The 27,603-nt window shown below is 40.2% G+C and overlaps 1 protein-coding gene across 5 annotated transcripts in view; it reads right to left on the minus strand.

Annotated features, from left to right (window-relative positions):
• Positions 1-27,603, minus strand: part of MEIS1 (Meis homeobox 1) — a 136,305-nt gene that overhangs the window by 5,031 nt on the left and 103,671 nt on the right. For 4 of the 5 annotated variants that reach the window (XM_047746080.1, XM_047746081.1, XM_047746082.1 and 1 more), the window contains exons 9-10: positions 18,768-18,844; positions 1-24 (exon numbers count right to left, since the gene is read on the minus strand). The exon at positions 1-24 is cut by the window's left edge. In XM_047746080.1, the coding sequence (XP_047602036.1) occupies positions 1-24; positions 18,768-18,844 (101 nt within the window). Of the gene's footprint in view, positions 25-10,689; positions 11,434-18,767; positions 18,845-27,603 lie in introns of those variants that run through there. The other variant, XM_047746084.1, reaches the window with a different exon arrangement.

Genomic DNA, 27,603 nt, shown 5'->3' on the forward strand with positions numbered 1-27,603 from the left:
ATTCTTCTCCGGGCATTAATAAACCTGTAACCAAGAAAGTAGAGCGAATCATTATTCCTTAAACAAAAACGGTGGTGGGGGTGGGAGGAGGTGGAAGAAGAGGAGAAGAAGCAGCACAGTGAGAGCAAAGCTAGATCCTGGCAAAATGGTTCTCTGCACCGCTCTGAGCGCGGCTTCCCGTGTCCCACAACCCGTAACCCCCAGTGACCTTTGAGCACACGGGCTTGGGGTTTCTGAGTTGATTCATGTTTGCCTGTTTTACCACAGTTGGACACTAACATTTCATCTTTTCATGGGGGGAATTAGCAGAGTTTTCAGGAAACAATATGAGCCACCACTCTTTTCAATTGCAAGGGGGGGAAATTTGGCGTAGAGAGCAAGATGTTCATAAGGACATCTGTTACCTCTCCTAATTAGTGACATTTCAATCTTATGTTCTCTGACTTCTTTTTTACAGTTTTTATCAAAACCTTCCCTACCTCTTGCAAACCTAATTCTATTTTAATGCCCACTATTAAGATAATGAACTGGGATGGCAGCACACCATCAAATGAGAGAATGTCTGGAGTTTATCACCACTAACTCACACTGCTGGGGACTTCAGAGAAACACATTCCTTGTAGAGATTTCTTGGGGTGGCTTTTTTTTCCCTTTGGCTCTTTATGCAAAGTCTAAGGTCAAGGCAAGGTCACAGCTATACAGTAATTGAACTTATAATATTGCTTTCTCCAGCTAGTCCTGAAAATTTATAATAAACATCTAATTAAGTCATTTAAGTGTCATAATAGGCTTATTTTTTACAATTTTTGCAGGCTCTCAAAAAGTGGCTAGCCACTGAACTTTTTTTTAAGTGGTTAGTACAAGCCTTACAAAATCAAGCTTGTGAAATTTCTAACTCTTAAGATCCATTTGTATTGTGTAATGCTAAGAATTACATGTCAAATACAGAAAGTGAGTGGGACCTATTAGATTCTGAAAAAGTAAAGTGCTTTTAGTTATCAACTCAGATTTGAGTAGATAGAACATGAGCAGCACATAAAAAAATACAATGAAAAGTTTAATAATGATTAAAGGGCCCACAGTCCAGTATGCATTCTAGTTTGTATGTCTGTCCATTCAGGAAGGAAAATAGTTTTTTTAAAAAATCACTAAACAGAGAGGGACAGGTTTTTAAAATAAAAATACATGCTTCAGGGATGCCTGGGTGGCTCAGTTGGGTTAAGCCTCTGCCTTCAGCCCAGGTCATGATCTCAGGGACCTGGGATCGAGCCCTGCATCGGGCTCTCTGCTCAATGGGGAGCCTGCTTCCCCCGCCTCTGTGCCTGCCTCTCTGCCTACTTGTGATCTCTCTCTCTCTCTGTCAAATAAATAAATAAAATCTTGAAAAAAAAAATACATGCTTCATGACATTTTAAGATTCTCAATATCCTATATCCTTAAGTTTTTATTATCCAAAAAGTAATTAAAGTCAATAATGCAACTGGAATCTAACTAAAAGGGCACCATTAGTGCTAACTCTTATTGGCAATGTATATTCTAACAGTTCTTGTATATGAAGTCCCTGAACTGGCTAACAAAAATATTTAAAACATAGATCTACAACAAATTGTGTTGCAAATCAGGTTATCATTATCTTGTATAAACCATGAAAATTGGAATCATGTGAGCAGAAGGTTAGATTAATTCTCCATTCTCATTATAAGCACAGGTGTAGCACAAACACCATGTGAAATAACCAATTAAAATGAAAAAAAAAATCTGCTTTTTCATTAGCTGCCTTCACTGCATGACCAATTAGAAAATTATTTAATATTAATATTCCACATATACCAAAAGTAATTTTCATAGTAACTAACATAGGTAAAAGAGCAAAAAACCAGCTCTTTATCTATGGTACTGTTTATCGTCTGCAGGCTTTTAGAGGAAAGGAACTCTGGTAACATATTTTAAAAGTCCCTTTAAAAACACATTATTTTGTGGGTATGATTTATACTATTCATCTAAAAATAGGAAGGACACTTTTTAACAGACGAGAAGCCAAGGCCCAGAGAAATTAAGTGACTTATTTGAGGTCGCATGTAACTCAAGGGATGTTAATAACTTGCTGAATGACACACGGCTGGCAAATGGTAGTGAACACCCCTTCCCCCAACATCCTGACAAGAGCGTGGCCATTACTTTGTCACCCATCTAGAATATTCTGAACGAAATAGATATCCAAGAATGAGCTGGTTTTGAGCCAGTCACCACTGGCAACAACCCTACTGTTGAGTCTGGAAATAAGCATGACTGAACACTTTGTAGACTGGGAATTTTGATGACTGTACTGTTCGTGCATATGGACAAAGATAAGGCTGCGCATCAGAAGATTCAGTGACTTATCTGTATTCTAAAGCTTGCTTCCTTCACACTCATACTTTCAGATTTCCAAAGACCAGCTCATAATAACCAACTCAGGCTTGAATCTATGACTATTAAACCCAAGGAATCATGGAAAATTAAACCTCAGGTTTGAAAAGGGCTTTCACTGTCACCTGGGTTGGTCACTGACACAAATCATCTCTCTGATATCCCCACCAAATAGATAGGTAGCCTCTGCTGGATTGTTTCTAATAAAGCACTTGCTACCTCACCTGAAAGTGCACTCCAGCTATGGAAGGTGACTATGAGAAGGTTCTGCATTGCTCAATCTGAAATCCTTTCACCAGGACAACTCCTTGGGGGAATTTAAACGATTCTAATCTCACTTCTTCAGGATGGCCTTCAAATATTTAAACTATAGCCATCATGCATCATGTGCCATAGGCTTCTCCCCAGGTTTAATATCCATGATTCCTTTTCTTGCTTGTTTGTTTTGAGAGAGAGAGAGAGCACAGAGCAGAGGGGCAGAGGGAGAAGGAGAGAGAATCTTATGCCGGTTCCATGCCCAGCACAAAGCCCAATGCGGGCTCCATCTCACCACCCTGAGATCATGACCTGAGCCAAAGTCAGGAGTCGGATTCTTAAGCAACTGAGCCACCCAGGCACTGCAAACATCCATGATTCTTAACATGTTCCTTCTAGAATGAAAGTCCTTCTTGGGTTTTGAGTCTACTCACCACTTGGGCCATACCCACTGCTCAGTATATTGAGAGGTTTGTCTGTGTGCCTCTAAAGGTCTTCAGAGGACATCATTAAAAGCAATTAGTCCACACTTGCTCTGGTCCCCATGTAAAGAGTGAATACCTCATCACAGCCTTTTAGCTAAGGGGCCTCAGGTACCAGGTGCTACTTTCTTCCCTTTTGGTGGCAATTGCAATTTGTTGCTATTGACAACACAGACGTAGGCTACCTATAGGATATGTAGATATAAAGGTGAGAATCCGTGCATTTAATAAAAATTTAAAAAGCTGAAAATCTCAGAACCCCTCATCACTTTGTCCAAACTGACCACATTAGTAATATGCTGAGAACTTCTCACTTTTGAAAGCGAATTTAAAACAATTGCTGAATATAATGAATAGTATCAATACATATAGCACAGAGTAAACTCTCAGAATCTTATTGGATTATGCTTCCTATACTTACATAAAACACTGATAATATTATCTAGGGTCATGGCAGACATCTTTATCTGAAAGTAACTAAGTAAATGGCAAAAGATTTTATATTTTGAAACAATGTCATCTCTTCAATTTTAAAACCATCTCAACATTTGGTTCTATTTAGTGTATTTTATCCTAGACTGTCTTCTATATACCCTCTTTGGAATTATGCTACATACAGCAAAGCCATGTGTTTAGATGGCTTCGGGGTGAATTCAGATACAAAAACATTTTCCTTCTGGGCAAAGTAATAAAATGACATTCTTGCTCCTCCCACTATAAGTCAAACAGAGGTCAGTTCCCCCATCCCTGTATCTGTTTAAATAAACTGGTCCAGCTGTTTGTTTCTAAAATGCCCTTTGACCTTGCATCTCATCCTCCCTGCTTTTGTGGCTTTTGTGACAGAATCCTTTACTTTCCATTGTGGAAGATTCTAGATTATCAAGAATTTTCTAAACACTGAATCAAAAAAAAAAGGACCTTTAGGTTTTTTATGTAAACTTACATGAACATATTTCCTTCTTAAAACACTCATTTCGAGAAGCATCAGTAAAACAGTTATTTTAAGCTCATATGTGGTGTGTGCGTTCAAATATATATCTATATTTATGTGTGAATACATAAATATATATTAGAACTTTAACATAAGAAGAAACAATGTTTTTGAAGAGAAAAGAAAACGAGAATGATAAAATTCCAATCCAAACGTCCAATTAAAAAAAAATCTATTCTCCAACAACCACAAAACAGTTTAAGACAAAATATATCCATGAAATATACACAACCTTTAGTCTTTTCCATATTAATAAACCCTCTTTAAAAAGTCTGTTAGTTTAAAGTTGTAAGAGGATAGTTTTTTGTTTTTTTTTTTAAACAATTGATGTCCAAACATTACAGGCCTTGAAACTTAGATGTACAGATATACAATGTATTTTAGTTGGGTGTAAGGTTGGGAAACATCCTGTTGCCTTTCCATATTATATCCCAAACATCAACATATATATATATTTTTTTTTATAAATCCTATTTTGCTTTGAAAACAATGTTCTTTTGTGAAGTACTTTTTTAGAACTGGACACCCTATAGGTGGTAAAAGACTGAATTAGGGAAAGAATTCTTATCTTTCCTTTTTTCATTGCATCATGGATTAGAATTTCTTCCGTGACCAAACTATTCCCTTTCTCAAAACAAGGCGTTTTACCAAGGATGGCAAGAAAATGGATTGGCCTTATAGCTTTGTTCCATGTCAACATAAACAGTTTTTACCCAGTTATTTGTTTAGGACTAGAGCCATACTAAGAGGGAATGGGAGGTTGAAAGGGTTGCAAAATCTTAAAAATTCTGAGACATAGGATCATCTCAAAATTGAATTTCTTTCATTTTTAAAATAGGAACCAGACAAGGAGAATGGGAGATGAATTCTGAGTTATGCTAAAAAGAAATACAGGAAGTTTTTCTTCATTCTTTCTTCTCCTTGCCCCCAACATGCTTATTTATCATCATACTTTAAAGTTTTGTGTTTTGGCTTTGTTTTGTTTTCCATTCTGCTAATTCTACCTGTCTTTTTTCATTCACCATCTTTAGATACCTGAATAGTTTTCTGACTAAGATCTGGTAGAACAGCGTTCTGAAGTTGACCTTTGCCCTTTAGCTTATCCTCCACTCCATGCCCTGGTTCCTTCCCACAAAACTGGATGGCTAAGTTTAGTTTCCTCTTTGTGAGAACCAGGAAGGATGGCGAGATCACAGTGGGCATCCACTAGAACCAAACACAGGGTACATTTTCCCAGTACCACAGACAACATTTTCCACATAGCCTTGCCCTTTTCCTTTACTCTTATGCCCTTTGTCTTCCTTGTAAGTTCTCTGTAATGCTAACAATGCTAAGGAAAAATAACATGCTTCCCTTCAGAAAGAGTATTTTCACCTTTACTCAATGAATTCTCTTCCTCAGTGTTTACCACCTACTAGTTTACTGATGACTGAGGGCAGCCCACCGTGTGACTTTAGCACGCCACAGCCAACTCAGTGAGCCAAGAAAACCAAAACGCCATTGTTTCTAAATGACAGGACTCTCAGTCATCCCCATAGTGTCTCTTGCCAACCAGGCTTAGTGAATAGTCAGCACGAAGGTGGCTACCCATTTAAGTATGGAGAAATATCATTTTACGATACCCTCCTATGCCCAAGGAGCTAAAATTATCAACTTGCTATTAAACAGAAGATTTCATTAAATAGCAAGATATGTTAGTAAAGACGCCTTCTATATTTATACTATTCGTTAAAGTATTAATTATAGTCATCTTTAATTAATATTTAGGTATTAGGAATACCTATGTACATACTTAGTAAAAATTTATACCATGCATTCTTAAGAATACCAGTGATTTCTACATGTACTATTCCTTATCAATTAAAAATAAATAGCAAATAAGTATAATATTTAATCTATACATACTTCATTTAGGTATTCTCTATAAATATTTTTATAAAATTAAGAATAGTGAAAATTTTTTGAATATAAAATTTCACACTGGAAGCTAGTTGCCGAACTCCAGAAATTTATTCTTTTTCTTCTTATTCTATTCCATGAATTTCCTTCCTAGTATTTCTTTCAACTTTATCACAATCATTTAAATAAAACTACATATACTGTGTGTTTTATATTTTTAAAGTCAGCATTTCCTAATAACTCGAAGTCCTGTTTTATAAACAAACCCTGCAGGGAATGAGTTCTAGCTATCTCTCAAATAACTCTTTGTTCTTTCAAACAAAATTCTACTTCAAAATCTTTTGTTGGATTTCTTCATTTCAGATTTACATTTACTTATTGAATTTAATGATCCGTAACTGGCAGTCTTCAGGGTCCAAGCCTTACACACTCCTTTTCTTTGTGAAATATAATTTCTTAAAACACGATATTAAGACACTCAAGAAAGTTGACTCAATCTCAAGTCAAACCTTATGAAATCATGTTTCTGGCACCCTTTTCCAGTTTCCCAACCTCCTCCGGATCCAACAGTTCCAGGACTGCAATCCATCATCTGTGTGTCTGAGGGTGGGAGAGGGGAGTGGACAGGAAGGGAGAAGGGAGCACATGTTCTGCTCTCCATCCCTTCTAGAAACAGATTAGTGAAATTTCCTCCAATCACAATAAGCCCATCAATCAGCAGTCTGAGGAGATTCCCTTTCTCTAGCAGTGACGGGGTATTTGTGAAACTACTCTAGAAAGAGCTGAAGTTGTCTCAGACCACTGAGGAAGTTAATCACATATAAAATTTTCTTCAAAGCAACTAGTGAAAAAAAATCACTAATTATCTGAAAATTATAATGCAAAGTAATAACAAACCCATGTATTAAGTGTTGAAATTACTTTCAATACTTCATCACTTCATTATATATTAATGGGAAGTTTTCATTGAAAGCAAATTATAAAATGATTTTTTATTCTAAAAAAATATAAGTTGGGACACCTGGGTGGCTCAGTCGTTAAGCATCTGCCTTTGGCTCGGGTCATGATCTCAGGGTCCTAGGATCGAGTCCCACATCAGGTTCCGTGCTCAGCGGGAAGCTTGCTTCTCCCTCTCCTACTCCCCCTGCTTGTGTTCCCTCTCTCACTGTGTCACTCTCTGTCAAATAAATAAATACAATATTTTTTTAAAAATAGAAAAATATAAGTTTGCTATATCTTTTAGTCTGACTTGAATTTAAAGTGGGGAGGGGGTACTCCTTTAGTGGCTGATCTCTATTTCTTCTGCTACTAACCATGACTTTCTAGATCACTAAAGCACTAGGCTCCAAACCCAGTAGAATAAATTATGGGACTATCTTGCCAGAAATAGCATAAGAAATGCCCAACAGTTAAAAATATTTTAAGTATCCCTTGATATAAAGCATATTAGTAAAATGGTATTTATGTAGTATTTACTTAAATGTGACAATTTGCCAAATTTGAGTTCCTATAACTGCACAAATATAAGACAAATGGTGGCTTGCTTAAGGGATATGGAATTAAAATGATTATTGGCACAATGAACAAACATTAGGGAAATCTAGGATAACAAAACCTCTTACATTATTGAAAAAGCTAAAGTAGGTATAATAATATCTTCAATGAATAGATGGGTGTCTCTTTGGTTTAAGATGAACAATTTTTGGGGTAAATTCTAACTTTTCTATATTCACAAAAAGTAAATAAAATTGCATCTAACTAGGCATCTCTTGAACATTATAGAATTAATATGTTTACTTAAAATGGTTCTTAATGTTCTGCCAATTTCCATTATAAACAGGATGACCACACAATGTATTGTTTAAGATTGGACACTTTTAAGAGTAAATGGACACTATTAATAATTATGCTGGACAACAGGCATAAACCATGAATATGTCAGGCAGTTGGGGTGTACGGACACTCTAACGATCAAATATGCACTTTTTTTTCCATGTAAAACTTCCCCCATGTGATTGGAATTGCAACCCTCTTGTCTGAGAATGGTGACCAGCCCTGGCATGCGTAAGGTGTCATAGAATCCCAGTACCCCTTATGGAGTGTCTCTGAGCTCCTTCCTTTCTGGAGGATCACTTCTTTAGTGACCTCAGCTCCCCAAGCCATCACTAGCCAAAAATGTCCCAGCCTTGGAGTCTCCACGCCAAGGGAGTGCCAAGGAAGGAGATCTGAAAATTTAGCTTGATTTCCGCTTTCACCTGGTCACAGGTTAGATTGCAGAATGGCACAATGAAGCTTGACTCGAATAGAGGCCTGTCTCTATCCCTTAGAAGGTTCACTGTAACTTCTGTTTCAATTCATAAAGTTTGAAACCAGAGTTCTATGTAATGGATATCAAAATGTAATCCACAGACCTTAAATGCAAAGGGAACCAATTATACCAATTATACTTAAAGGCGAAAATCTCTCAGTTGAGATATATGACAAGATTTTTCAAATGAAGGCAGTAAACTAATAAAATGACCTCCTCCTGGAACTTGTCAAATCTTGGGGAAATGCTTATGGTCGTCTAAGTCACACTGAGGAAATCTGGAGACTGGGTGTTTCACTTGAGTGGCTATCCTTTTCTTTTCTTCTTTTTTTTTTTTTTAAGATTATTTATTTATTTATTTGATAGACAGAGATCACAAGTAGACAGAGAGGCAGGCAGAGAGAGAGGAAGGGAAGCAGGCTCCCTCCTGAGCAGAGAGCCTGATGTGGGGCTCGATCCCAGGACCCTGGGATCACGACCTGAGCCAAAGGCAGAGGCTTTAACCCACTGAGCCACCCAGGCGCCCTGGCTATCCTTTTCTTTGAACAATATCACTCATCACAATTACAGTCAAAACACTGGCCAAGAACAGGGAGAGTAAGAGTGGCATCTAGGGAGAAGGGTGTGAGAATTGAGTGGGAAAACTGCCGCTCGCTTCTCTGAGATCATAGTAGTGTTGAGGTGCTGGAACCGTGATGAGCACGTGAGTTAATGTCTATGAAAAGAGCCTTGCACATTTAAAACCAAAGACAAGGGTCTGTTGAGGTACTGTCATTATGATTCTTAAAAAATACCTAATGGTACAAACACACACACACAAACGCTTATGGCCACAAAAGGTGGGCACAGCCCAAATGCCCAGCAACTGATGAATGGATAAACAAAATGTGGTCTGTCCAAAGGAACATTCTTCAGCCATAAAGAGGAATGTAGTATTGCTATCTGCTACATTCATGAACCTTGAAAACAATATGCTAAGTGAAAGCTTAAGCCAGTCCCAAAAGGCCACATGTTTACAGTGATCGCCTTTATGGGAAATGTCTGAATCGGCAGAGCTACAGAGACAGAGAGTGGGGGATGGAACTATGGGAGGAGAAACAGCTAAAAGGCAAAATGTTTCTTTATATATATAACATATATATATTAAAGATTTTTTTTTGAGAGAGAGAGAAAGTGGGGGAGGGGCAGTGGAAGAGAATGGGAGGGGGAGAGAATCTTGGGCAGACTCCCCGCTGAGCGAGGAGCCTGATATAGGGGCTTGATCTCACCACCCCGAGATCATGATCTGAGCCAAAATCAAAAGTCAGATGCTTAACCATCTGAGCCACTGAGGTGCCCCTACAGGGTTTCTTTCTCAGCTGATAAAAATGTTCTAAAAGTGACTATGGTGATGGTCGCACAGTATCTGTGAATATACTAAAAACCACTGAACTGTACACTTTAAATGGGCGAATTTCATGGTATGTGAATTATATCTCAATAAATCTGTTAATAATAAATGCATAAGGGAAGCACAGAAGAGGTGCTGAACAAGGAGCCAGGCCCATCCTTGCCTCTCATTAGCAGCATAACATTATAAAGCCCTGAGCCCCATCTGTCAAATGGTGCATTTAAATCCCATCCAGGACTTGGGCTCTGACATTCTACAGCGTGATGTTCCTAAAATTTTAATCCATGCTCCTTTGTGATGAACTTCAAAATCTCATAGCCCTGTGTGATTTGGAATCTTAAAAGAAAGAGCATGATTAAAATCACAGGTTAATTTGCAACAGGCTTTTTTATACTACATTCACTCAAAATGATTCTGATATGCCTTTTCTGGCCCCCAGTCCCTCTCAGCCCCCACTGGGCCCCAAGGATGGGAATCTCTCCCATAACCTATTGTACTTTCCTATCTGCAAACAGGACTGCCAGGTGACCAGCCGTGGGAGCTGAGATCTGACATCTTTGGACATGTAGGATTCTTTCCATTAGCTTTTTCAACATCCCCTACTCCCTGCCCTTTCCAAGCACATATGAACTCTGACCCAAACTAGGGATCAAATAAAGTCAACCACAGCAGATGTGCAAGGGATATATAAGCCAACAAACCCTGCAAGTGGACAACAACTCTCAAAACAACTGATTACATTCAAATCAGCATTCCAGGGTAGAAAGTACCATAAAACATAAATATACATATTTTTAATCATTGTGCATTTAACTTCCATCCCAAGGCAATATACGATTCTTAAAATAGAGTGATGTTATCAATAGTAAGCCAGATCTCCCCAATGACAGGAAATTCATTTTTGAGCTAAATCACATTTAGAACCCAAGACTGATAATCCCCATTGGCCTGAAAAAGTTGCGTTCGGGAAAGCAAATGTTTTTTTCCTTTCTTCAATGATCAGATCTAATCTTGTGAGGCATTAGGTCCTTTAGTCACATTGGTTAAGAGGGTAAAGAGGAAAAGAAGAGCTCTCAAGAATGGCAACAGATTAAGGTTTTTTTGTTTATTTGTTATTGTTCAGGTGTCAAGAGCCAGATAGCATTCATTATTTCCCATGCTAATGGGTCGGGCTTAAAAGCTTCATAAGAATGGAAATAAAAAGGAAAATATCAATGACTACATGGGGTCATGAAAGGGAGAGCCCTCTTTTGCCAAAGATACAAACATCCGTGCTGTTGAAGGTCACTGTGTGTGTGGCTGGTTGGTTTTTTAATGTTCCCTTTCCCCTTAAAAATTAAGAAAGAAGCAACACAGAAACGTAGGCATCCACGCAAAACTCTGGGTGTGTTCACACACTGGAGCGATGTGGGCCGAATCCAAGAGGACGTTTACCCTCAGAAACATTTCCTCCCCTGCACCCCCCAACCCTGGCTTCACTCCATTTTTGAGAAAATCATTTATTCAACAAGGAGCCAACATTTGCCCCATTTTTAAAAATATTTCAGGCGGATTTTTTAACCACTCAGAAACGTTTTTGTTTTAGGTGGGTGCAGCCTGAAGCAAGATGATGAGGTAAGAGAGGAGAGGGGTCTCTGTGGGCACAGCTCGGTGGGGCTTCGGTGCTCACTGGTTAATCACCCAGCACCAGCCTCAGTAACTGTTGACACAAAATAGGTGGAGATCAGGTCTGTGCAAGCAGAAAATACCAGAAAGGCAAACTGTATGTAAACACACTTAAGTCAGATTTGACAAGAATAGACCTAAACCTGACTTGCTAGGAAACTCCGAATGTCTAAGGCTTCAGGGTCCCTCTCAGCTGAGGCCCTTTCCCCTTACAGAGTTGCCTTTGAGAAGATAAAGAGCAACATTTGAAACACTGAAACAAGTTTACAGAAGACAGCTGAGACGTTTGTCCCCTTGATTCACATAGTGTGAGTTTCCAATCTGTTCCTACATGTAGGATTTATGTCATGTAATACCGTTCTTCCGTGCATACTTGGAGCAGAGCCACATGGGGGACCAGGTGGGGGGGCACCAGGCACATACAACCACAACTCAAAAAGTTATTTCTCCTGACCTATAAAACTCATGCAAAGAAGCAAATGGATAATGCTTAAACAGTCTTTTAATCTTATCTAACTGACACCTGACAACCCATTACTTATAGATTATTAATGCACCCACTAAAAAGTTTGTCATGTACAAAATTACCAGAGAAAAAGATTGAACGCCTGAGGAAAAAACAAATTTTGCTGTACAATAACTTCAGAAATTTCAAGCCTATTATCTGTCATGCCCTTCACAGACTCATAGCACACTGCTAAAAACAACTGATTTATCTTTATTATGAATCCTAAAATGACAGCACACATGTTTTTCATGTCGTGTGATAATGTTTAATTTCATCCAGTTTTTACTTTACAGTGCTTGATTTGCTTATTTAAGATGAAGGAAAGTAGCAACTTTTTAAATTAATTTCCCCGTTTGTCTCTCTATCAGAGGACCTGGGTTTTTTCCCCACTCCTGGTGTAAAGCTGGGATCAGAGGCAGGTTCAGAGCAATCGCCTTGCTTCTCTTTGGTTCGCAGTGATCACACCGTCTCGAACAGGAGAGCTGGAAGAGGTGTGAAGTCCCACCAATGGGTCCTCCCTGTTCATTTCAGCAGCGGGAGCTGCTGCCCAAGGAGACAGACTGACTCTACCAAGGACACAGGTCTGACTGGTGAGGAGTGGGGAAGACGGCTGAAACGTTTGGGCTCAACGTGTTCTTCCTCTGGCATATTGCCTCCCTCACCGGCCCCGTGTAAACTGTACGTTGTCAGGAGGCTCACAGGAGAGTGGGCTTCTTAGCCACCTGTGGGTGCCAGCTCTTCTCCCTTGACCCGTTAGCCTCTCAGCCCCCTCACTCCCCACGCTGTCTGCAGGTGAGTGCGAATCCGGTCCTGCCGGTGTGCATGACACATAGGGAGTTGCTTCCACTTCTCTGACCAGACCATTGTGCCAAGACACCAAAAGCAACAAATCTAGCTTGATTAGGACTCGAAACAAGTCCTGCATTCAGGACTTGTTCAAAGTCAACCATGAACCACTGGTTTCACAGCCTTGAAAGGGATCACGGACATTCAGAAACGCCGGACTCCGCTGGGCTCCCGCTGGATACCTCAGCCTCCCTACTCGCTCTGCCCTGGGCCTCACTTGAACCCCAGCCCCACGGGATCCTGAAGTACTTGCCCAGATCGACAAACCCCCTTCCCCCAACTTCGGGCATCACACTCCTGTGTTGTCCTGGAAAACTCAGAAACTGTCTTTGCGGACTGGAGGAGAAACAGCAGTAATACCAAATGGTATTTGGACTTTCAAATCCACCTTCCTTCGTCCCATATCTTTCTATTTCTTTTCTCAGGGAGACTTAGGGCCCCATGGTGGAAGGGGCAGGGTTTTCTGACCTGCGCAGTGGCCTGACACCAAGTCCTCCGGGACCCCTTCCTGCCTTTCGTGGGATTCATGGCGTGATTTCACACATGGCGGTGGGGGGGAGCTCTGAGTAAACTCATTGTGTCAAACTTACAACAAAGTATACTTAACAGACTGCAGAGTCATTTTCAAAGAGGATTGTTTGCTGGAAATTTTTAGAATCTGCAGACAAAAGCAGCGTCCCTGTTGAACTCCTAAAACTCTCTGACATGACAATACCTGAAGGTTTCTAAATTCACAGCTCTTTTCCCTGCGAGCTATTTGCTCAGCTTTCCTAATAATACCCTGCCTGCCTGGCACCGCGCCAGCTCTGTCTCAGGCAATATGCAAGCTAAACATTTTTTTGACTGATTTCAATATTTTTCTTATGAGCAACTAGACAGTATTTTATCTAGTGAGTATTACTGATTGCTATAATCTAAGCCCACAGTCAGCACCCGTAAAGGTAATATTATTGGAATTGACACTCAAGGTGAAAAGCATGGCAATTAACAGCAGCTTGGAGAACTACAACCCACTCTGAAAGATGCTGGAGAGTCAGCCTACTTCTGTTTCTCCTGCTTCTCTTCCTTCTTTCGAGAACATTGCACCTGTTACTCCGCTGATCAGTTAGGAAGTCTACCTTAGATGTAGGTTACACAGAAATCCTCAAGGGAAAGAGTCAAACCACCTGCTTAATAAAATTATCTTTTGTGTGTGAAGTTGTTCCATCCCTAGGTGATTTCTAGGCTAGGAAAATCACTATACACCCTGCACTTTCATTTTGCAGTTGAATAGCAAACAAATGACCCAGTGCTTCTTGCACTGTTTTTTACATCTGTTTTCCTTGCTTTTCTGTCATGCCTCTGTTTAGCTTTATTGACAAAACAATCTGTGCCTAATGTTTAAAGAACATCTGTAAAATGTATTATTAAATTATGTTGGAAGAAAAAGCAGAGCAATTCTATGAAACCCTGTGACCCCCTATTGATTTTTAGATCACAGAAGTTGAAAGGATAATTTGTGAATGTGAATGTTCTAACATTTACATCTACACAGGTACCTATATTTATAGAATCTTTGATTACTTATAGAAGTATTTGCTACATTATTGCCATAACTCAGAAAGAAACCTGACCTTTAACAGTTGAATCTGTTTATTATAAGGGAGATCCCATTTTTTAAAAATAAGTTTACATTTTTACCTGCCAGTGTCATAAATCTCTAAGGATAACATACCCCCCCACACACTGGTAATAAATGGGAAGTGATGCCTGAATGCTTTGCAGTTTTGAAGGCAGTAAATGAAGTAGCTAGGAAAATCTGGTCTATGTACTAAATTTGAGAATGGTAGAGCTGTGATAGTTCTGTAAAAAGTGTCACCTCGGATGTTAGGATGCTCCCTGGAATTTTATGCACCCAACTGATGGGGAGAGTGATTTTTCTTTCCGCATACAGACCACATTTCACATACACTATATACTTTGCACCTAAGTTCCATATTGCCTTCTCAGAGCATAAAGAAATAATCATTTAACATCAGGGCTTGATGGGAAAGTGTTTGGATGAGTAGTAGTAAACAAAGAAACTGTAAAATTTATTCAATACACCCTAGGCTAGAACTCCGCTGAGGCAGAATGTTGTCTGAGGCACCCAGCAAGTAACACACAACCACAGGCACAGGTCTGCATCATATGGAAGGCCCAGCTCTGCAGCACTGCTGTGAAAACAGAGGAGGAAGGCCATTCTACACCCGCATTTCCAAATAAAAAAAATTAAGTTGGTGTATTCAGTAGAAAAAAAAAAAAAACAAGTATTGACTCTGTGTGTGTATGCGAGTGTGTGTTTTCTTCCAAGTTCTACCTAAATAATTAAAGATCTAAATAACCATCTCAAAATTTAAGAAGTTTCTGCTTAAATGACTAAAACATTCAACATGGTAGTAATATGTTTTCGTGGGTGATGTTACAGAAGTAATTTTCACAGCCACAACAACAATGGAAAAACAAAAGGGCCAAAGTCACAAATGCTATTAGTTCTCATGTTGGGATCAAATCATAATTGGGAAGGAGAAAGCAAAGAAAGAAGAATATGTGAATGTATAGCACATATTATATTTTTAAAATATAGCTTTGAAGTCTAGGTCTACCATGGCATGCTAGAGGGAAATAAATGCTTAGGCAATGAGTTAGGGAAGTTGATTTTTGAAAAACATGCAGTTGTCTCAGATACTTCTACAATTAACGTAAAAATATTTTCACCCAAATTATTTGCCTCATTGCCTCAATTCTCAAAAAAAATCTGTTGGCGGAGATTTGTCCTACAATGTCTCATCTAATAAATTTCACATTCCATCCCTGGGCCCAGTACCTATAAGCACTAATAGCAACCATTTTAAGATGCCTCCTCCCTGTTTTCATCCTGACACGTAGATCAAACATAAGAGTTACAAGAGTTATTTCTCTTAATCCAAATTTTCTTTTAATTAATCAAATCTGTCTTGTTGTTTTCCGTTTAAATTCTCCCTATTGTCTCCTCTCTCCCCAGATCCCATCTGCTTTGGTCTTGGCTAGCCAAGACAGGGAGTTTGTATCACTCATGGCAATGAGAGAGAGGGGAGATCAGTGACGGGATGAAAAGAGCCATTGCAACACACCAAGCTTTGCTCATCTAGGTTTCAGTCAAAACCTAACCGAAAGCTGCATCGGCCAGCATTTCTAAGATAAGCTCACAACTAGATGAGTTTATATTTTTCACTTTCATATTGTGCATTTCGATACACGATGTTGCTGCCAATAATTACGAATGATCTACACCCAACCTGCCCTTCAGCATTTTGTTAAATCTCTTCAACAGTGACTCATAGTTCATACAAAATGTACATGTGTGTTAACAAGTCTTAAGAAATCCAAGAGGGAAGACACCCATTTTTTAATGTTGTGGCTAAATGAGGTGAAGGGGAAATGTTAAAATACTAATGAGGATTTTCTTTTAATTAGGATTTCCAGAAAGAAGGAACTTGGGCTTGATGCTCAATACAGGAAAAAACGTTTACAAGCTCTCAAGAAAGCTTTATGTAATGCTGTATTATGGTAAAGTAAAATGAAAAGCCTTTAGTGGTTATGCTGCTTTTAGTCTTCAAGGAGGCCACAATTCAAGCTGCTCTGACATCTTTGGTTTTCATACAATACCATCTGGGTTTCCCCATTTTTGCAACCTACTTCCTACTCAAAGCCAAAAAAAAAATCTATGATCAGCTCCTTAAAAGTTGAAGGTTTGGAAGAAAATTAAGAAACCCTTAGAATCTCAACTCGAACACGGGGATGTCATTATTCACCAAACTTAGGAGAAACAATCTCTCTGACAATTTTTATTAACTTGTGGGAAATTCTCTACCACAGAGTTGTCAGAGCTGGAAGAGTTGCCAAGTACCAAACAATGAAGTGCGAGCCAAAGCCACCTGGGACTGCGCACAGGAGTCGGGAGAAACAGGCACAGTCTCAGGGCCCGTGGAGAACACAACAGTGTTCACAGCCCACAGAACCAGAAGTGACATGTTTAGGTATCTGTGCACCACTGAGTGTCAGTGTGAGGTGGACAGTAAGTCCGCATATAACTCTGAAAAGTATTAGAACTTTTTAAAGTTCCCTCTTTCCTCCTCTACTTGCAAAACTGAGGAAATCACTTTAGGGTCACCACATAGAATCTGGGAAAGTGACAACTGCCTACTGTTCAGTGTCCCAGGCATGCTTGTCTGCCTGTCCATGCAGCCACAGGGAAATAGCCCTGAAGTTCGCCCACCTGTGGTGGGCAAGTTATCTCGGGATTCGTTCTCTGGTGACAATGTCTGTAGAGGGTGTTTGCTAGCGACACTGCAGAGGAAGAGAGATGGCACGTGTGACAGATCACCTGAGTGGCCGTGCTTTCGCCTTCCTTAATTAGAGTTCACCCTGCCACTCCTTGGCCCTCAAACGGGAACGTTTCCCAGGGACATAACATTGTGAAGCCTCTGTTGTATTAAAATTGCGTCATCAGTTTAACCTTGAAAATGCATCTGAATTCAGACATGCATGCAAAATTGAAGGTCTACTCTATAAACATTGCCCACGAGGACCTGAAGCCCAAGTTCAAATATATAGTATCAACAGTCTTGGAAATTAAGATACAACAGCAGGCACGACTAGGCAAACAAAAACCCTAGGCAGGGACACACTCCTAGCAAGACATTTCAGTAGAGTACGGCTTCTGTTGGCTCCCCATCTACTTGACTAAAGGGCTGCAAAAATTGATCTCCCAAGGCTGCGGTAAGGTCATAGAAATTGATAACCCTTACAAGCAATGCTTATGTGAGTCTGTCTGTGTCTTGCAGATAGTGCACTTTGTGAATTAATCCTCCAAAGGCAAATATATTGTAAGTAGCTTGTTATCTCTAAAATACTAAATTGAAGAATACATGGGATTATATTGACAGAAATTACATTTTCTGTAATGGGCTTTAATATATCTGGAATCTCTCCCAAAGGCTCCCAGGCTCTCTAACAGAGAAGGGTCTGTTAATGTAGGTGCAGTGGACATCAAGAACAAATTTATTCACCAAAATGGATTAGGCCATGTAATCAGAGATTCTGCAATATTAATCTTTGACACTTATTGAACAGAAAGAAATACTTCTGTCTGCAAACTGGCATTCCCAGTTCTCCCCTTTCCCCAACCAGGCTGTGGGCCTTTTCTGGATTTTACTTCAAAGAGGATAAGGTTTCCCATCATAAACACTAATCTAAAAATATTAGGACAATTAATTAGATACACTTAGTTTGAGAGGATATTGGATTTCGATACCCTTCAAATATGACACTAGCTCTGGGTGATTACATGAACCTGGCTTTCAGCACACTCACAAAGGGTAATAAATCATACTTTCCCAAAGCCTCGTTGCCATACCACTGCACATTGTCAGAATATTGTTGGCTGGTACTTGGTACGGAATCTCTGCTTCCCCCAAATCAGGAATTCACACATTTATTTAGCAACAGTATTGCATACAGGCCAGAGATACAGCAGGTTTTGAATAGCTTCAAAGTGGAAACATAAATAATTTCTCTTTTTCCATGGATGGGAGGTAGGAGGAAACGGGAGACTATCCTTGAATGCTCAGCCCTAGCAAAATAACTGGTTATTCGTATGTGACAGTGGATTTTCTTGTTCCATAGAAAACAGGGTGATATCGCTCTATCAGTTATCCTCGGGGTGGCGGGAGGAGACATTTATGGAACCACAATGAACATGAACTAAACAGTAGTACCACACCTAAAATTTGTCAATTTTAAAGGCAATGGAAAACAATGCAATGTTGGGGGGCGGTGGTTTCCATGCTAGCAAATGCTCTCACCTATCAGTCAACCTTTTATTTTCACTTTGGATCCACGAGCCATCAGGGGAAACAGCAACAACTGGGTGTGTCTTCTCAATGCAGAACAGTAGCTGCAGGTGGCCAGAGCGGGAAGCAGACTGTGAGTAATCACAAAGCCAAATTACTTACCAATTGTTCACTTGTAGGATGGTGAGTCCCGTGTCTTGTGCCAGCTGCTTTTTCTGTTCTTCGGAAGGGTAAGGGTGCTGAAAGAGAACAAACGAGATAGATGTGCGCACATATATTTGGGGTAGATAGTGTAGTGCGTATCACGTGTCAGGTGCAAAGCTAGGGGCTACAGATTCAATAATAAACACATACGCTCTATAAAAAAAAAAATGTGTGTACATCAGGCAATATTTAGGCTATTTTGTCAATAGCCTAAGTGTCTAGTGAAGTCTATAATTAAAGGTAAAAATGCTGAGGTGTGTCACTCTTATTAATGGAATACTACATCATCTAATTAATGGCAGTAAAAGACAAGCCAATTACAAAGATTAGTGGAGTGTATAAATAGCTACTTAGGATACTTGCAGAACCTTGATACTGAGTTTATCCTTTAAAGGTTTATTTGTTGCAAACACAGAAAGTTTAGTATGATCTTCACTGTACTTTATAGGATTAAAATAAGGACAAGCTCTTTTTGATGATATGAAAGCATATCACCTTGACGTAATACTTTCACAAAACCATGGACTTCTAAAGCTGAACCATTTGGACCAACCACCTTAGTTCAGGTCCCCAGCAGTTAAACACTTTGCTAGCATGACATTTTTCCCTCCAAAACACTATAGTGCCAGATGCAAATATCAAAATTAAAGTGCGTGTATTTTTTTTTAACCACTAATCATTGTAGCTCTTCTGTAAAGCAAACAAATGACATTCAACCGAAGTTGGTTTCCATATCTGAATGTCAACACATGCTGGGATTCTGAACACAGGCCAATACAAGGTCAAAGACCAGCATATTTTGCATGCTAAGAACAAGCCTGGCCATGTTCTTCATGAGTTAGAGTAGATAAAAAAGTATTACGGGATTAGATAATAAAATGAAATTCATACCCTTTTGAAAGAATGTTTGGAATTCTACTGAAATTAGTTTTGGCACAAGCACTTTTGTCCGGTAATGAACTATATCTAAATCTGAAATACACATTTCTAAATCCTGGGACATGGTAACTATCTATGGACACACTGACCAGCTTGAAACACTGCATCCCAATAAATTCTCCCAAGATAAGAACTGTTCTGCCAGTCAATGCTCTATTCCCTTATGAATGAGAAAGGGCACCCTCAACTCTCAATTTAACTATCTGTGCCATTGGAAAGTAAATTCTGGTCTATTGAATGTTAATTAACATAGCTTTTAATCTCATTAATAATGTCTGATTAGATGCTAAGAAGGCTCGTTAATAACCACTTTAATGCTCTTATATGTAAGTTTAAATATGTTCTATATCTGTACACGTGGGATTCGTTTGCGGAGAGCAGAGATGTAGCAATTTTTCCCATAAGCATTGTCTTTGATTGTCACTTAATCAATAAATACACAATTAGAATAAGGCTTTGCTTTCATGGAATATAGTGCCTTTCTCTAAAGAGCTCCAAGTATATTACAGACAGGATGGTGATTAATCCCCATTATATCCCTTTGAGGGACATAAATGGAATCTATCGTCCCTCCTGTCTTACAGGTGAGGAAACTGGCTAGAGAAAGACATGGTCAGCAGCCACAAAACTCTGTGATATTTCCTGCTTCCCTTCCAATGTCAAAGCCTCACCATGATGAGGGATGTGCCAAATGCCTCTTAGAATCTTCATTCTTGTGCTCGCTCCAAAACCTCCAGACTGCTTCCTATGGCCTGTAAGGCATGCCACCATCCAGCTCTGCCCACCTCTCAGACTTGGTGGCTTTCTCTTCACCCCCGTCCCACCCCTCTGTCCAGCCACACAGTCCTCCTTTTTGTTCTTTCGACACACCAACCTTGACTCTGCAGGGTCACTTTCTCATCTCAGCCCAAAGGCCAAGCCTCACCTACCCATTTGTCCAGCAACCCACCTTACTGTTCTCACATCAGGCTTTTCCTTCTTCCCTGATGGCAAAGCATGGCTCTCCGATATACCTGCTCTGATGAGCTGCCTCCTGTGGGTGCACCTCCTCTCACTCACCTAACAACACCAAAGTCCGTGACTTTCTCCTTCACCATTCTCAAAGCCCAGTCAGGCACGCAACAGGAGATCAGTAAATATCTGTGAAGCAAGAAGGAGGCTACGTCCTGCCCCGACACACAGATACTCTCCACTCAGATGCAACATGGAAACGTATAATAAAGTTTCTTTCAACAGCCCACAGGAGGGATAAACAACCCTACTGGAGATCCACAAAGCTACTTTCCTGACTTCATTTGCAACAGTGATGTCAATCCATTCTTCTCAAGTAAGTATGTAAACTTCCTAATGGGCTGAGATCATAGGTTACAATCCCCCTACTCAAAATAATGCCAGGCATCCCAGGCACAATCTCATGAGTTAAAAGCAGTTCTCCACCCTAAGGTTAAAAAACCTAGCTCCTGCCGCACAACGCTCCTGCCACACGAACCTCTTATCCTATGAACAGATACTGAATTTGGGTTTGATATATAGAAGTTCTATGTCTACAGTAGTCGAAGGTTGTATATAAGGTACACATGACCCTATTAAATTGTATAAATTACGCTGCTGCTCAATGATTATGTCCCAAACATGGGACAATTTTTTGAATCCTCAATTTTGTCATGTGGAGTTTAGGAACCATCAAAGTTAAAGGTTACCCAGGCTTGCAATTCTGTACACATTCTAAGCCTGATTTTGAAAAACGCAAATTTTGGCATCCAAGCGGTTGGCACTCCTTGCCATACAAAGCTGTAGACCTGTGTACACAAGTCATCTCCAATCTTCTGTAATTTGCTTATGGTTTCTTAGGTCCTGTGGAAAGCTCAGTGATTTTCAATAGAATTAATAAATATGTCACCAGTCTCTCTTCACTATAGCCGGATGGCAATACCTTTTGCCCTGTCTTGTTAGTTGTGTCTTAATATAATGACCAGAACTGGATAAAAATTAATATTTATGCCATTTACCTTCCTTTAGTTACTTTGAAAATTGAGAATGGTCACAGTCATTTATTTGTGCTGTGTTTTCAAGAGTATTTTTGCATGCCTGTTTGTGAGTAAGTTTTACAACCATTCTTACAAAGCAAATGGAACTCACATTTTATTTATGCAGGTGGTGTCAGGAAAATTCTCTCTGGATCATTAAAATTACCTGAATCATTACAGCTTCAAAGAGCAATCGATGGCCCTCAAAATTTCAGTGCAAATTTAGGTTGTTTCTTCACATCACACAGTTTCTGATTTCATAATTTAAATATCATAAAATGAGAAAGTTCCAGCCTTTTTTCCTTCTGTCACTTTTCATGTGATCTGATTTTAAGTAATTGGAACAAACTGTGTCTAATTTCATGCAGCATAATTGCTAGGCAGCCTCAAGCTATGGAGACCCAGCACTCTGTCTCCATTAAACAATTTTCAGTCATTCAGGATATATTTTTTTTTAATAGAAATGAATGAGCCTGGATGAAATTAAATGTCACAATAATCTGGTCATTGTTGGAGGTGGGCGGGGGGGAACGGTGTCAACAAAATTCCCTAAACCTTTGTCTATGGCAGGGAGACGAATTTTTTTCTTTTTCTCATAGTTCTTGGCCTGCATGTCCCACAAACTTTTAATTCCCAGAAAACACACACACACACTCACACACACACACACCCAGCCTGCATGTCCCACAAACTTTTAATTCCCAGAAAACACACACACACTCACACACACACATACCCAGCCTGCATGTCCCACAAACTTTTAATTCCCAGAAAACACACACACACACACACCCCCAGCCTGCATGTCCCACAAACTTTTAATTCCCAGAAAACACACACACACACACACACACTCACACACACACACAGCCTGCATGTCCCACAAACTTTTAATTCCCAGAACACACACACATACACACACACACCCAGCCTGCATGTCCCACAAACTTTTAATTCCCAGAAAACTCACACACACACACACACCCAGCCTGCATGTCCCACAAACTTTTAATTCCCAGAAAACACACACACACACACACACTCACACACACACACACACACACCCAGCCTGCATGTCCCACAAACTTTTAATTCCCAGAACACACACACATACACACACACACACTCACACACACACACCCAGCCTGCATGTCCCACAAACTTTTTTTTTTTTTTAAAGATTTTATTTTATTTATTTGATAGAGAGAGATCACAAGCAGGCAGAGAGGCAGGCAGAGAGAGAGGAGGAAGCAGGCTCCCTGCTGAGCAGAGAGCCCGATTCGGGGCTCGATCGCAGAACCCTGAGATCATGACCTGAGCCGAAGGCAGCGGCTTAACCCACTGAGCCACCCAGGCGCCCCTCCCACAAACTTTTAATTCCCAGAACACACACACATACACACACACACACTCACACACACACACCCAGTCTGCATGTCCCACAAACTTTTAATTCCCAGAAAACTCACACACACACACACACACACACACTCACACACACACACACACACACACCCAACCATAATTGCTAGAATCACATGAAAGCCGTGACTTCAGGTAGCTAATCCACAGTCAGCCAAAAATTCACAAAGAAGCAAGCTTTTAACTGAAATCCAGTATCTTTAAATATCTTAAATCCTATACATCTTTCCTAAATAAGCTTTTTGTGGACAGTATGAGTTATTCCTTTGTAGACTTAAAAAAAAAAAAAAAAAAAACCCGACTTGACAAAAACCCAACATGCCACGAGCAAGGCTGCTGTAAAAACATTCGAAATCCTGTTGTGTTTTGCCCGCAGGGCTGGTGAGGCCATTAGAGGGGCAAAGGTAGACATCATTTTACAAAAGAGATAAAGAGAAGTGCCATGTGAGGAAGAGAATGGGAGCTTCCTTCCAAACCACTGCAACCAAGAACCTAGGTCACCCCTTGCCCTTCTCCAGAACACCTCTGCTATTCATGGCAAGGACACCGCTTTAAGGAAGATCAGGAGGTTCTTATGAAGGGAAGATGGGTCGCCCTTGCCAGCTACACCAATCAACCTAATCACTTTGGGATATCAAAGCAAATTTGACCACAGTCCAATAGGTAGTGACAGGAGACCTCGCCTTTGTTGTGTACATTAGCCTCATGCCATTATCTCTTAAAAGCTTAATTATTTGCAAACAATTGATCAAGATGGGAATTTGAGAAAGGATATGCAGGGGCCACTGGGAGAACTGCAACGCATTAAGAGAGCAAACAAAATTACCTTTAGATCTTACAATCAGAATTAATGATTGAGACGGGACAGCGAGGCGGGCAGTAGCTCCAAGCCTTCTTTCCCGAGTGTTTCCCATTTGATCTGCATTAACACCTCAGGAATGAGTGAGAGCCATAAAAGAGTGATTATGTCAGGGTAAAGCTGACCCTCCCTTCCAGCACTAAACCTGCACACATGCATGAGGCTGGCTCCACTGGGAGAGAAGGGATGCTGGACTCCATGGGAAAAGCAGTGGCTTGGGGGCAGGGGAACCCCAACCGCGGGGAATAACTCGCAGCCGATCATCCTGATTTCTGTAATCAACGCCCTGACTTCTCCTTCCCGGGATAAGTCTCCTGCTGAAAGAGAAACCGTTTGTCCCTCTTCCTGTGTTTCTGGCTCTGAAGTGCGACTTCTAGTAATGACCTAGTACGGCAGTGATTGCTTAATAACCCCATCAAAGAATAAAATGATCCCTGGAGTATGTGGCCTGCGTGAGAGAAATGGTTAAAGAATGTCTGAAGAAAATCTAAAAATAGCCTACATAAAAGTGAAGTCGGGACTGTCATTTTATCAGCCCCAAAGAATAGAAGGCGACAGAAAGAAAATGGCAACGTGCTAAAGAAAGTTATCTCTGCACAATTCCAATTTTATTTCCTGAGGTTGGGACGGGAGGGGGTTGCTGAGGTCGGTTATCCGGTATTTACAAGTTTACAGTACATGGGAAGAAAACTTATTTACTTAAACAATCAAGGAGACCGTTTCTGATGAGCACCCATGACCAAAGGAAAAAACTCTTCAGTACACACAGATGGAAAATGTCCAGTCTTATATCTTAACGATATCCTTGACCAAATGTACGCCTTTCATCAAATTTTCCACCCCTGGCTGCAAATGTGGATGCCAAGACAGTGATGAACTTTATCTTATCTACCCTGGTAACCAAGTTTCAATAACGTTCCCTCCCTCCCTGCCTTGCCCACTCTAACAGCACATTGTAATGGCAGCAGAAAATTTGAAAATAATCCTGTACAGAGCTCACTGGTGAGATAATGGAAGGCTACGCTGCCCCTTCTCAAGCCTCAGATTAGTAATTTCTTGTGACACAGAACTGCCTCTATACCGAAACTGCAAAACAGCTATAACAAAGCAATAGAGGTGGAAGCAATTTTCAAGCAAAATGTTACATGCTATACTTTAAAAGGTATGGGAATAGGTACCGTGGGAGCTGATCTAACAGGAGGAATTATGGCAACTGTCCAATATATCCCTTATCAAGGCAATGTTCTGTTGCTTGGCTGAATATGTTGGAAGAACAATTTCGGAACTTCTTTTATCCTTCTTCCTCCAGCCCTCTGCCTCCTCCACAGCTAAGTTTAATGCATTAATATAAGTTGACCTTGAGCTAAACTCTGGTATGTGATGGAGAGATAGATACTCCCTTTAAAGTAAAAAAAAAAAAAAGAAAGCCACCATATGGCTTTTAACCATTAGATCTCTGGGTTCTTTGCAAACTTCTACAGATTTTTTGACACTGAGGGAATATCGTGGATCTCAAGTTAAATAACTAGCCTTATATCGGTCCTCTCGTAAGACAAGCAGAAACTTGCTAGCCAAATATATTTATATTTGTTTAGCGTAATTTTTTTCTTGCCTACGAAAACTTCTCCCACTTTAAATAAACTTGCAGCCATTTTCCCCTTATGCATTGGCTATGAATAGCTTACACTGTGACAATTACATTGATCTAGGATACTTTTTTTCCTTTAAAAAAAATCCATCATGCTTCCCTATTGTCTTTCAGCTTTATGAATTAGTTTTACTGTTTCAGTGAATGCTTTTTTGTCTTTTGACTGCACATTATCAAAGAGACACTTTGTGCCTCTCATTTGCATTACAAAAGCAGGGCACCGCCGGTGGAAGAACAGCCTGAATGCAGAGCAGTGGAGTCCACACCCTCACTCATGCTGGAATCAAAAGAAGGAAGGCGCTGTCGGTACTGGCTAGGAAGCCAAGAATGTTTGGAGCATCATCAGTGAAGTCACAGGACTTCGACCTGCTTTTTAATTCTCCACCAACGCTCCTAGATTGCCTAGTTGCTCCGATTAAATGTGCTTCATTGATTGCTCACACTTGCTTTTTCTGAAGCCTCGTCAAGCCATTTTCCAGACAACCCCTCTTGATCCCTTGTCTCTCCAGCAGCAGTTAGAAGACGTTGCTGGTGGAGTCATGCAAGTAGGGAAGTCAGGTAGGAATCTCCAAACTTGATCTTACCACATGAAAATGACAGGAGCGTGGAAGGAAAAATTCAACACTGGGTAATATTTCACAGCGATCTTTACTTTTGCACTAATGAGACTATCTTTCTAATACACGGCAGTGAAAACATTGTTTTATAATCAATTATAAGTGGGCAAGGCTACACAACCTTGCCTGGTTCATCTCCCTGACCTTTTAATTTGTAAATATCAAATAAATATAAAATAAAAACACTAAATAAAAAAACCGAATACTTATACAAGGGACTTCATAGTCCCTCACGTTGGGGATTTTTTTTAAGTTGCTTGCAATTCCAGAACAATGACTATGTTTTAGATCTATTCTCTATTAGTTCTATACATATGGTATGGGTGGATTTTAAGTATATGCATTAAAGCACAAAATTTAGACTGTAAATTAGCAATTACTTATAGCCTCCTCCTAAAAGTATTAAAATTCATGAAGAATGCTAAAATTATTTTTGAACAGTTATGATTATTAATGAACTCCCTGAATATTGATTCTCTTAGTAGAAGACCATGGTTATAAAAGGAAACACAAAAAGGCCAAGAGGAGGGTGCCTGGGTGGCTCAGTGGGTTAAGCCTCTGCCTTTGGCTCAGGTCATGATCCAGGGTCTTGGGATTGAGTCCCGAGTCAGGCTCTCTGCTTGGCACAGAGCCTGCTTCTCTCTCTCACTGTCTGCCCCTCTGCCTGCTTGTGATCTCTCTCTCTGTGTGTGTCAAAAAAAAAAAAAAAAAAAAAAAGGCCAAGAGGAAAAACAGGGTGAAAGGAGAAAGGAATAGGGACTCAGGGTTGGGGATGAGGGAGAAAAGTCATGCTTCACTTTTGTGCCCCCTTGGAATCACTTAAAATCATAGCTCATTTGAACTCTTACATTTGTCAGTAGGACAAACACATTACATGTGTTATTGTCTGTGCTCTTGGTGACCCTTGCGAGTAGGGACTATGCTTGGTTCCATTTTACAGATGAGGAAGTTGAGATTTGGCGAAGTCAAAAACTAAATGCACGCCAGCTCTCAGGTACTTAGTTATGGGGCCAGGTCTGCCCTCCCCTGAGTTTTTCCACTTGGCTGTGCTCCCACACGTGTTTATTTCCCAGTCTCCATTCCCTATTTTAAGCTATGTTTTAGAGCCAAACACATATTATAATGGAGCATGAACTGAGTTCTTAACTGTGGTGAGCAGTGACTGAATGTTCCTCTGTGCTTGAACAGCCTTGAACCCAGGAGAGAGCTGCTATTCTCCTACTCACCACCTCACCTGCAGGCCCACAGCTTCTGCCCCAGAGGCAAGCATCAAGGGGCAGAG

The sequence above is a fragment of the Lutra lutra genome, chromosome 9 (assembly GCF_902655055.1).
Source record: "Lutra lutra chromosome 9, mLutLut1.2, whole genome shotgun sequence".
Classification (NCBI taxonomy): domain Eukaryota; kingdom Metazoa; phylum Chordata; class Mammalia; order Carnivora; family Mustelidae; genus Lutra; species Lutra lutra.